Raw genomic sequence first — 12451 nt, 5'->3', positions numbered from 1 at the left:
AAGAGCACCAATTTATTGCTAAAATTTTATATTTGGTATAATGCTACAGTCTCACAAAATTATGTGATTTGGTGTTTGCATTAGGATGTCACTTTAAGTATTGGTTTATACAATTTTTTCTGATTTATTGTTTTTACGTTTTTTAAAACCATTGTTGCCTGGCGTTAGGGTTAGAGTTGGGTTTGGGTAAGGATGTCATTTTATGTAAATCTAACATTTAACCGCAGCAAAAATGGTAAGAAAATAGGACAAAACAGTTAAGTAACCAATACGTGACAATGACACATAAACAGAAATTTGTGATACGATCACGAAAAAATGCGGACAGTTTTACAAAAAAGAATAAAAAATTATGTGACTATAGGTACGTAATTTCGTGTGTCTGGGCTATAAAACAATGTGTTCGCATGGTTTATGGTTAACATTATTTTCCACATACCGTACATTTTTGTAGCTCCAGATTTTCCACTCTCTTCCTGAAACGCACGGATTTGAAAAGCTCTTTGTCCCTGATTTGCCATCTAATATGTACGTTGTGATTGGCCTGAATACCTCTGACATCAGCAGGAAATGTGATGCTACCTACCATGTTTGAGGAATTTGGTTGCTAACAGGAGTTAACTTACAGGCTGTGAGTCCGAAGCCGGAAAAATGATGATATGTCGATCTTGTCTACGTCACCAATCCCGGGAAGTAAACCGTTGCCTACAATCCGTGTGTTTGTTGTAGTCCAAGAAAAGAGATTTACGTTGGAGACGATAACTCGCGTGATCGTTTACTTTGGGGTTTGTACCTTTTGCATATCGTTAACAATTACTAATACACACTAACATACCAAAGGAAATTTAAAAACATGAATCAGACAATAGGAGCTCTTTAAAGAATAATTCAATGTAATCATAAATGTTTAATTTCTTATGAAATGCCAATTTAGTCAATACTATAATTTCTATTATTACAATTTTTACTCAGGAATTAAGAAGGGATCAAATTTAACACTGCACAGCCAGACCAATCACACGAAATTACGTACCAGAAGTCACGTATTTTTTGATTATTTTTCGTGATACTGTCACGAATTTCCCCAGCCATTAATAATAAAGCCGTTCAAATAGTTCAGTGTTTGATTTATATGTAGAGAAACACTTACTCATAGTGTCATTAAAGCTTCATAATCCAAATGCTGCGATCATTTTCACAAAAACAAAATGCCACAATGAATGAGTTATTCTTTATTATATATAATGTATGCATTTCTGTTGAGTGCTATAACACTGTAGATCTAGGACACGGGCGCGTCCACGTTTCCTCCGCCCATAGTTTCTGTTCTCTCTACGCGCGTGCTCGGTCAAGGCTTTCCTCTGGGCGCAGGCGCGCGCGCTCCGCTCAGGATGCTGTATCGTAGGTGATGATGGCGGAAGAGGAGCTACGTTGAATTTTCTCCCGAGTTTGTATTTTTTGTTAAACGACCCTATCAGACGCTCGTCAACAGAACTCGTCTTTTGCCTCCGTCTCACTCCGAGAGACAATGGGGAATGAAGCCAGCCTTGAAGGAGAAGGCCAGCCGGGGCAACCGGGCGGCGCTGTGCCCGCGGCTGGAGCCCCGGCTTCCATTTCAGCACCGGCGGGCGGTGGACAGCTCCACAAGCCGAGCAATGGAGCGCCTATTGGGGGAACAGGAACAGGAACCGGACACGGACCGGGAATGAACAGGTATCCGACGCCGAAATAATTTCAACAGTATGGGGATCCCGTATAATGCAGGTCTATGGAAGTAATACACATTGTGTAGTTTAATTTACACACTGTAGATCAGATATTGTGTCTTTGTTGTTGAACGACAGCCACTTTTGGTCATATCATGTTGTAAAACTTCTTTGAAATCCTCCATATGTGATTGAGGTCAGGAATCAACTCGTGCTTGACTCACGGGGTTATCTGATCTCATGCTTGATGCATAGATCTATTTACATAAAAATCCGAGTTGGCTATGTTTGGGTTAGACTATGCATCGTAGTATGTTTCCATTCATTAGAAATCATTCATTAGATTACTGCCCATGCGCCGTCCCGGACACAGCCTGGTGTGTTAGTTTATGTGCTAAAGCCTTTATAGGGTGTTGATGATGTGCAAAACACTAATACCAGATGCATACTAAACAGATATGTGAAATGATATATTGTATGTGTGGGTGTCGATATTGTAGGCTAGGTTATGAAAGCAAGGCACGTGCTAATATCCTGTGTGAGACGTATTACGTGAACCTCCTTTATTTTATACAATCTTACGACATTATTTAACATCAGTATAGATGGGTGCGGTATTGCAGACGTTCTTAAAACACTTCAATCTTTGATTTTCGAGCCACGCCTAATATTGCTGGTAACACATTTTTTTATCACTGTTAAAAACACTTTAAGCCTTCATTAGAGAGTGCAGTCGTGATAAAATGCTACTGCATTAATAATTGATCAAATTTTGACTATTGGATCCATGTGACTAATCTGTTACACGTGCACAAGTACATATCTGCTTCTCTTCTGCTGCATTTGTGCAAATAATGCAGCTCCGTGCAAACCATCCTAGGATTATCTCAAATTTGTGCTATAGTCTAATGTATGATGGATGCATATTGTCTTGTTAGTCACTATCTTTTTTACCATGGGTCAGCATTAGTTAGCTTGAGTCATAGTTTCCTGCATACAGCCTGACAATGTTAAGTTGATTATCTTCAACCAATTTGCACCAAAATACCGTATTTTATCAACAACATTTAAAGTGCATTGAAATAAAATTTGTCACTGGGGCCATGCCCTTTCTAAAAGTACACCTTTGCACCTAAAGAGTTCATATCAGTACCTAAAATGTACATTTTGGTACCAAATGTATACATATCTGTATACCTAAATTGTAGTGATGTACACTCTAAAAACAAACGGTGCTATATAGCACCAAAAGTGTTTCTTTGCTCGTAATCATAGAAGAACCGTTTTTAGTGCCATATAGAACCGGTGAAGCACCGGTGAAGCACCTGTGTAGAACCATATAGTGCTATGTAGAACCAAATGTGGTGCTACAGTGGTGCTATATGGCCCCTATATGGTTCTACACAGGTGCTTCACCGGTGCTTCACCGGTGCTATATGGCACTAAAAACGGTTCTTCTATGATTACGATTCAAATCAACAGTTTTGGTGCTATATAGCACCGTTTGTTTTTTTAGAGTGTAGTACTCGAGACCGATTTCTGCTTTCTCGGACTTGTCTCGGACTTGTTCCTTCAAAGACTCGGTCTTGACTCGGTCTCGGACCACAGTGGGAGGAGAAGGACTCGTAATTTCAGACAGAGTCCTCAAGACCAACACATTTTTTATGTTCATATAAAAAACACACAACACATAAGAATAATAATAAAATGCAATGTTGACAGGCATTATTTGAAAATGACATCCCATGATGCAATGCAAAGATACTGCCATCAGAGCCGTTTATTTATCTCTAGAAAAATAGGCAGAAGATGATGCATGTAGTAGGGATTTTTTTAATGATAGTAAAAGCAAAGTCCATATTAAGACATTAAGACTGCTCCTCTAAACAATTCCCAATCTAGCTCAGTCTGTAGGCCTAACTGTGGATTATTAACTGGGGTGATATTAAATCATGAATATGAAAACTGATATGTTTTTACGGTCTTGGTCCTAAAGGACTCGGTCTCGACTCAGACTTGCTTCCTCAAAGACTCGATCGTGACTCGGCCTCGAGTGTATTTGAAAACCAACGGACTCGGTCTTGACTCGGACTCGAAATAGGCGTTCTTGTCCCCATCACTACTAAATGGTACATATTAGGACCTTTTCAAAAGGCTACCTACCCAGTGATGGCTTGGGACAATTTTTTAATTATTGAATGGTCAGTTTTCTTTTATTTTTGGCGTTTAGTAGTATTACCTGCGCCTTAATTTTGATGTCACAACCTACCTGCTTAGTTTAAACCACTGTTACAGACTGCATACTATTTTTCTTTTATGTGTCTCAGGAATATAACTTACTGTGCATTTTACGGCATCTATAGTGCACACACACTGTGTGGCCAACCTGAAACATCGATTTACGATGAAATGATGCAAATGAAATGGGTTTGTAACAGAAGGGTGATCATGCTCTGTGTTTGTTTTTGGTCAGACCTGTGCAAGTAAGATTACATCCTTGATGTTTTATTATATAGGATGATTTTATGTAGAAAACAGTAAATCCGAAAGACTTTAGCATTCAGGGTCACTGTATACACACGGTGAGGTGTTACTGCCGCACGTAGCATCTGTCTGTGTCTGACTGGCATCATTAAAACTCCTGAAATGGGTGTGTAGTTGCAGTCGTACTTCTGTGCGAGTGTGTGTTTGTGTAAGTTGAGAGAGGAACAACCCTCTGAAAATATTACAGATAGAGCAAGGGAAACATTTGTTTTTCTCATGGGCGACCCTGAGATTTTTTCACACCCGTATCAAGTTTTTTATTGATGTGCTGAAGCAATGCACAGATTTTTCTGTACAATGTCATCTTATCATGTATGCACACGTAAACTGTGTGAGACGACCGAATCTGCCTGTGTTCTGACTGAGTGATGCTGTCTTATGTGCAATATCTAGCCACTTTATCATTCACTGGTAAAGTGCGTGTGATGCTTACAGATAAGACAAGACCTTGTGCTGGATTCCTTTGACTTAGAAATGTTTTGAAATGAGTTTTCCTGAACTAAATGATTGAAACTATTTCACCGTCTTGCAGAGTTCTTTGTAAAGCAGTATTCAGATTTTATTCAATTTATTTTATTTATTTTTACAGTTTAGCATTGTTGCAAAGCAGCTATACAGCAAATACATAGTAGTAAAGATAGTAGATACATTATAAATAAAATATAAATAAATATATATGAAGAGTTTGGTTCCAAAACGCAATGAATCCATTTTGACTAATTTCGGTAAAATCGTGTTTTATAAGTTTAAGGTTTTTTTTTTTCAAAATGTAATAAATCTTTTGAATCAATACATAAATGTGCATTCATCTTTGCCATGTTATATTCATATAGTTGACTAGTGGTATCACTGATTAAAAAAATAATCATTAAACACTTTGTCATATTAAGAACACTGTCATTGCTGCTGTCATCCTTGGAACGTCGTCGCTGAACTTTTTGACAGCGATCAGCTGTAACATGTTTTGGTTCTGCTCGATTTTCGTTGACTTTGCTTAAAATAATGGAAAGTTTTTCATAAGATCCCCTGGGGTCAATGTGTTAGCATGACAGAAGCTTGATGCTGTCGTGTAAGAACAAGCAAAAGCCGACATTTTTTCGTCACCCGAGTGGCTTACGTTTCTTTTCCGCCACAGAAAACCACCATAGGTTTATCAATGCCATCAAAAGATTGTGCAGAAAAGGAAGACTGGTGTTTATCGCATTTTGGGAAAAAATGGAGAATAGAGGACAGAATAATACAGCGGATATTGGATTTTGCGTAAAATTAAGAATTGACTTTTTAATACTGACCTGATACAATACTGATTTTGGTGGTAACAAATTTTTTTAAATGGCATTTATCGCGTTTTGGAACCAAACTCTTTGAATATAAATATAAATGAATAAATTTTATTATTGCAAATTTGTTTCAGAAAAGATGTACTTTAATGATACTGTGACAATATATATATATATATATATATATATGTATAAGGAAAGTACAGGATGGGGTGAGGGGAATGGGACCGGCAAAGAACGCCAAACAAGGACAAGAATTCGGGTTGCCAAAAGCGAGTTTGCCCTATGTGTCAGAGAACTGCTTGCTACCCCAGCGATAAAATGGTCAAAAATGGTCCCTAGCTGTCATTGGGGCAGTATAGATTTAAAAAGTACAAAAATGTAGCATTTAGTTACAGATTTGGTACCATGAGTTCTTAAGGTGCAATGGTGTACTTTTTAAAAGGTAACCACTCCAGTGACATCTAGGAACCATTTTTTGACAATTTTTTTCTGACAGTTACAGTCATTGTTGTCTTATGAACTGGTCAAGCTTTAAAAATGAAGTTTTTTGTCCCTTGACTATTATTTAGGCATTGTTTATAACAACTGAGGATATGCAATATATGGCTAAATGCACACACTAAAAATGCTAGGTGATTTTCAAGCCCCGTGTTGGGTCAGCAAGGGACAAACCTTACCTGTTGGGTTAAATTTACCTGGAAAAAACCCAACAATGAGTTAAAACAACCCAGCATTTTGGACAGAAACAACCCAGCATAGGCTAAATCAAATTACAACCCAATTGGTTGGGTTTATCATTTTTTGTCCCAACGTTGTATTGAAAATAACCCAGCAATTTTTAGAACACCACATGCTTAATATGCTTTAATATGTTTTTGAATGAAACCGTTCATATCAGAACCATAAACATGATTATGAAGCGCCCCTTTCATTTGTCGCCATTACAGCTTCCAGTCTTCCTGGAAAGCTTTCCACTAGATGTTGTTACTTGGCTCCAGAGATTCGCTTTCGTTCAGATGCAGGAGCACTAGTAAGGTCAGGTGGTGAGTGATGGATGTAGCTTAAAGTCACTGGTCCAATTCATTGAGGTTTATCGTTGTTAAGTTCTTCCATTCCGGATGTAAAAAATCTTTATGGTCCTCACTTTGCTATGCTGATGCAGAAAAGGTTCAGCCCAGTTAAAGGGATAGTTCGGCCCAAAATGATATTAAACCCACGATTTACTCACCGCAAAGCTGTCTGATAAGCATATGTTCATAATTTTTCAGACTAACACATTTTCAGTTATTTTAGAAAATGTCATTGATCTTTCAGTTAATCAAATGTAAAGTTACAGGGGCCACTCCTTCAAGTCCAAATGTGCATCCATCCTTCACAAAATAAATCCAAATGGTTCCACGACAAAGGCCTTCTGAGGGTAATCCCAAATATCCATATTTAAAACTTTATAAATGAAAATAACTAGCTTCAGGTAACGCGCCATCTTGGTCGCGTCCGCATTCAAGATGAGAGCGTACGCAGTTTATGGAGGGCTCTGTGGTGCTGCTCTGCGCCCCCGCCCTCCGAAATATTCATACGTCATTAAGAAAAGTGCATACAATATGCTGATACTCTCTCCTGAATACAGCGGAGTCTAAGATGGTGGCGTTACCAGAAGCTAGTTATTTTCATTTATAAAGTTTTACATTTGAAAATTTCTACAACAAAACAGCGCGGATTACCAACAGAAGGCCTTTGTTTATCATCGTGGAGCCGTTTAGATTTATTTTGTGATGGATGGATGCACATTTTTTGGACTTGAAGGACTCCGTACCATTACATTTGACTAACTGAAAGATCTAAAACATTTTCTTAAATAACTGAAAATGTGTTAGTCTGAAAAATGACGGATATATACATCTCTGACAGCTTGGGGGTGAGTAAATCATGGGTTTAATATCATTTCTGGCTGAACTATCCCTTAAATGCACCTTTTAGTAAACAAAAAGGTAATACAAAGAGAGACATTTTACCTAGTCTATGTGGACATGTTAGAAAATTTTGTCCGTTTGAATGAAGCCCAAAATGCTTTGTGTGTTTTCCAAGGCAGCGTGTAGGAGTTGATGAAGAGAAATACAAGAGAAGACTGAGGAAAATGCCAGCGCTTTATTTCCCAGCAGAACATTGCTGTCTTACCCGCGATATCACACCCTGATAAAAGGGCTCGAATTGTAATGACACAGAAATCTAATAAATGGTCCTTGTGAGCCCGGGGCGATCTTTCAGACCTCTCCTTATGCTTCTGTTCGGTATCTTTAAACTGTTCCCTTTATTAAGCCTCTGAAGAAAACTGATGTAATATAGTGATGCACCTCTGACCCACATGTTCAAAGACCAAATTTGAAAAGGTTCATCATGTGCTATTTTATGTTTGAGTGTCCCTCTTAGACTGCATTGTACCAGCATGGGTAGCTTATCATACAAAGAATTGATATTGATTAAAGACAGCTGCAGGCGTGACCCTTAAAAAGTTTTTGGATAGCACAACAGTTTAATAGCAATAGTGGGGTATTGTGATAAATAGTAGGGGAGAGCGGGGCACAACCTAACGCTTTTTGGTTTTGGCTCCATCATTCAAAAAATATTTGAGTTTGATGAATTATATTTTTACACAAGCAACACACACATCTCTGCTACAAATGAACGTTTGAAGTTTGTTTCTAGTACTTACGATTCTTGAATAATTACACCAAACGTGACAGAAGTGCAAACGTTACAACTTACCCCATAGGTGGGGTTAATTGTAACAGGCAGGGGGTTAGTTGTAACGCTTGCTAAAAATTACATTTGCAGGCAAATATTTCAATACTATTTTGTCTATATACTTGAAGTGGATATTGTTTATATATCTGTCTATAATAGACAGGTATCCACACTGTATTCATTCATCCAGCCCTTTTCTAACAATAGTTCAATTATAAATGGATACAAATGTCTAAATATGTGAGAAAAAGCAGCACAATTATGACAAAACATATTTTTATATGTGACCCAGTCTGTAATAACCATACTACAGTTTCAAAATCAAATTCGGAGATAATGAGCATCAAAGTCTGATTTTAGCCATGATTTCAATTTTTGACGTGACCTTATTCAATCAATATTAAAGATATGAACAAAAATAAATTTGACACACGATTTTTGATGAGACAGGCACATTTATTTTCTTGCCAGCCAGCAATCATTCATGTGTAGCCTATTTAAAACAACGGCAAGTATTACGCTAACATTAGCGGTTTTCATATCGTAAGTACTGAGGGGTTAACACAATGTTACAATTAACCCCGCAAGGTCAAAATATTTTCAAGCCCACCAAAAAGTTGCTAAGAGTGGCAGACATATTTCAAAACAATGCTATATTTTAGTCAACAAGACACTTATTAATATGACATAGCATTGGATTTGGTATCTTACACACTCAACTCAGAAACAACAAAAAAAATAAACATATGATGAAAAAAACACCAAAACACTTGTTCATCAATAACTCTCTGGAAAAACATTATACATTTCCAATAATTTGCGGGAGATTGTCATTTGGCAGCGTGAAAAAAATACCGGAAATACAAAACGCTCAACCTTGTGCAACAATGTAAACAGTCTGTGTTACAACTAACTAGTTTTTGCCCCGCGCACCCCTATTAATGCTCTGTATTGGCGGGAAAGGTGCACTACATGGGTTTATAGCACTCCACATCACACGGGGGTGTAGTACTGCATGAGTACAGTAAGACTGTCGTAATGTTAGGCAGTGGTGTAGTACAGTCGTATATACATTAGAGAAGACATAAATGGAGCTTGTCTCAGTCTTCATCTGTTCCTGTACTTTTCATGTGGAGACTCCCACTGGTTTGGTTCTCTCTGTGAGTCATCAGAGGTGTTAACTCAGATTTTGTGCAGTAGGGAGAGCAGTGAAGGCTAGTGCTCAGCACTACAGATCAGTATTAATGTGATCTAACAGACATGGCTGTCTGAAGGTACTGTTAGGCCCTTTATATACCGCAGAGAGAGAGAGAGAGAGCAGGGCATCACAGTTAATGTGCAGTCCTGCTCTTAAACCGCCTGCATATGCGACTGTACCCGGTTTAGGGTTTTGGTTAGAGTAGGATTAACATCTGGCATTATTTTTTGGTCTGCATTTACATTGGATGAATTCAAATCAGCATTTCAAGAGGGGGCTGATCATGTAGCACACACACACACACACACACACGCACGCACGCACGCACGCACACACACACACACACACACACACACACACATGGTTACTTGGCTATTTAAATAGGCACCATATAGTACTATCAGTCTGTTTGTATGAATATCTATCTGTCCATTCATCTATACTATTTATCTGTCTTTCTCTCTATCTATCCGTCTATCTATCTACAGTGTTTCTATCTATGTGTCTGTCTGTCCATCCATCCATCTATCTGCAGTATCTATCTGCAATGTCTGTCCATCTGTCCATCCATCCATCCATCCATCATCCACCTACAGTATCTGTCTGCCTGTCTGTCTATTTGTCTGTTCATCCATCTATCATCCACCTACAGTATCTGTCTGTCTGTCTCTCTATTTGTCTGTTCATCCATCCATCCATCCATCCATCATCCACCTACAGTATCTGTCTGTCTGTCTATCTCTCTATTTGTCTGTTCATCCGTCCATCCATCCATCCATCCATCCATCCATCATCCACCTACAGTATATGTCTCTCTGTCTGTTTGTCCCTCTATTTGTCTCTTCATCCATCCATCCATCCATCCATCATCCACCTACAGTATCTGTCTGTCTGTCTATCTCTCTATTTGTCTGTTCATCCATCTATCATCTACCTACAGTATCTGTTTGTCTGTCTGTCTGTCTGTCTGTCTATCTCTCTATTGGTCTGTTCATCCATCCATCCATCATCTACTACAGTATCTGTCTGTCTATCTCTCTGTCTTTCTGTCTGTCTGTCTGTCTGTCTCTCTCTCTTTATCTCTTTATCGGTCCATCCATCTATCTACAGTATCTGTTTGTCTGTCTGTCTGTCTCTCTCTCTCTCTCTCTCTCTCTCTATCTGTCTGTCCATCCATCCACCTACAGTATCTATCTGTCTGTCCATCAGTCTATCCAGCCGTCTATCCAGCCATCTATCCATCTACAGTATCTGTTTGTCTGTCTGTCTATCTATCTGTCCATCCATCCATCCATTCATCCACCTACATTATCTATCTGTCTGTCCATCAGTCTATCCATCCGTCCATCCATCCATCCATCCATCTACAGTATCTATCTCTCTGTCTTTCAGTCTCTCTGTCTCTCTCTCTCTCTCTCTCTCTCTCTCTCTCTCTATCGGTCCATCCATCTATCTACTGTATCTGTTTGTCTGTCTGTCTATCTCTATACATTTATCCATCCATCCATCCATCCATCCATCCATCCATCCATCTACAGTATCTGTTTGTCTGTCTGTCTATCTATCTTTCTATCTATCTGTCCATCCATCCATTAATCCACCTACATTATCTATCTGTCTGTCCATCAGTCTATCCATCCGTCTATCCATCCATCCATCTACAGTATCTGTTTGTCTGTCTGTCTATCTCTCTCTCTCTCTCTATCTTTTCTTCTGTCCATCTGTCCATAAATCCATCCATCCATCCACCTACAGTGTCTATCTCTCTCTATCTTTCCGTCCATCCATCTGTCCATCCATCCATCCATCCATCCAGCCATCCAGCCATCCATCCACCTACAGTATCTATCAGTCTGTCCGTCCATTCTTCTGTCTGTCCATCCATTCATCCATCCATCCATCTACAGTATCTATCTCTCTGTCTATTTGTCTATCCATCCATCCATCCTTCCATCTGTCTAGAAATCCGTAGACAGCGATTACCCGCTTTAAGATGGTTGAGCACACAATGTTAATCAGTGCTCCATTATGTTTTTGTTTTTTTCTCACTCAGGAATAATTACTTGAGCACTTGATAATTATAAGTACTACAAGATTTAGTTAATGAGACAATCAATCACTGCAAACGCAATGACTTTTTGATTAGAAGTAGGTTATGATGTATCAAATCACTTTGTTTTGTGGCAACAATAGTGGCCCGTCTTATTGTGGTCACTAACATTTAAAATTGACGTTTTTAAATCTATTACTGATAGATGTGTCACAGGTAACATGTTAACAGTTATAAGCTACATCCCACTTTGCATGCAGTACTGTCTGTCCTGTGTAGTATGCAAGATTAGGATGAATGTTTCCCAAATGTATCATCTAAAATAGCAGTCCAAATATCTGGTATACTTTTCTTGTGGAAGTATGCATCTGTGCATGTTTCTAAGAGTAATACTAACCATGACTCAGTGGGCTACTATAGAGGAGTTGTTTATTTCATGATGTAACAATGTCAAGTCATTTTTATTGGATGACAACATTTAGGCACAGCACTAGAGAAGCGTGTCGGTGGCATCAAAACACAATCATGTGAGATGGTAGTACTGTATATCTGGAATACATGCTTGCACAAAAATAAATTTATACAGCGCACAAATGGTTAACAGATATGCAACTGGAATTCAGCCATATCCATATGATTTTATTCTTTATGATTTGTTACTTGCTATTGGTCGTCTGTGTCCAGTTGTGCTTATTTTGGATGTTCTCATTTACATTTTATACACCCATCCTGACAGGATAAGTTGTTGATATGTTTAGTTCATCATTTTCCTGGATGAGAAATTGTAAATATGAATTTCTGTCAAAAGTTTTGTCAACTTTTACGAATACATCAGCATACAGATGTCCTCGAGCCAAAAGGCCATTACTAGCAAGATTACTATCTAATATATTCAGAATCTGTTGACGGCCGATGATCCTAACCTTGC

The 12451-nt window shown here is 38.5% G+C and overlaps 1 protein-coding gene across 2 annotated transcripts in view; it reads left to right on the top strand.

Moving 5' to 3' along the window:
* The first annotated feature begins 1248 nt into the window (after positions 1-1248).
* bsnb (bassoon (presynaptic cytomatrix protein) b) overlaps positions 1249-12451 on the top strand; it is a 104411-nt gene continuing 93208 nt past the window's right edge. Inside the window, exon 1 of one of the 2 annotated variants that reach the window (XM_065240823.2) lies at positions 1249-1713. In XM_065240823.2, coding sequence (XP_065096895.1) covers positions 1529-1713 — 185 coding nt within the window. In that variant the 5' untranslated portion in view covers positions 1249-1528. The remainder of the gene's footprint in view (positions 1714-12451) is intronic. The other variant, XM_065240824.2, reaches the window with a different exon arrangement.

The sequence above is a fragment of the Paramisgurnus dabryanus genome, chromosome 14 (genome assembly GCF_030506205.2).
Source record: "Paramisgurnus dabryanus chromosome 14, PD_genome_1.1, whole genome shotgun sequence".
In the NCBI taxonomy this organism is placed as follows: domain Eukaryota; kingdom Metazoa; phylum Chordata; class Actinopteri; order Cypriniformes; family Cobitidae; genus Paramisgurnus; species Paramisgurnus dabryanus.
Note: the sequence above shows the minus strand (reverse complement) of the source record. Positions and strands in the feature narration are given on the sequence as shown.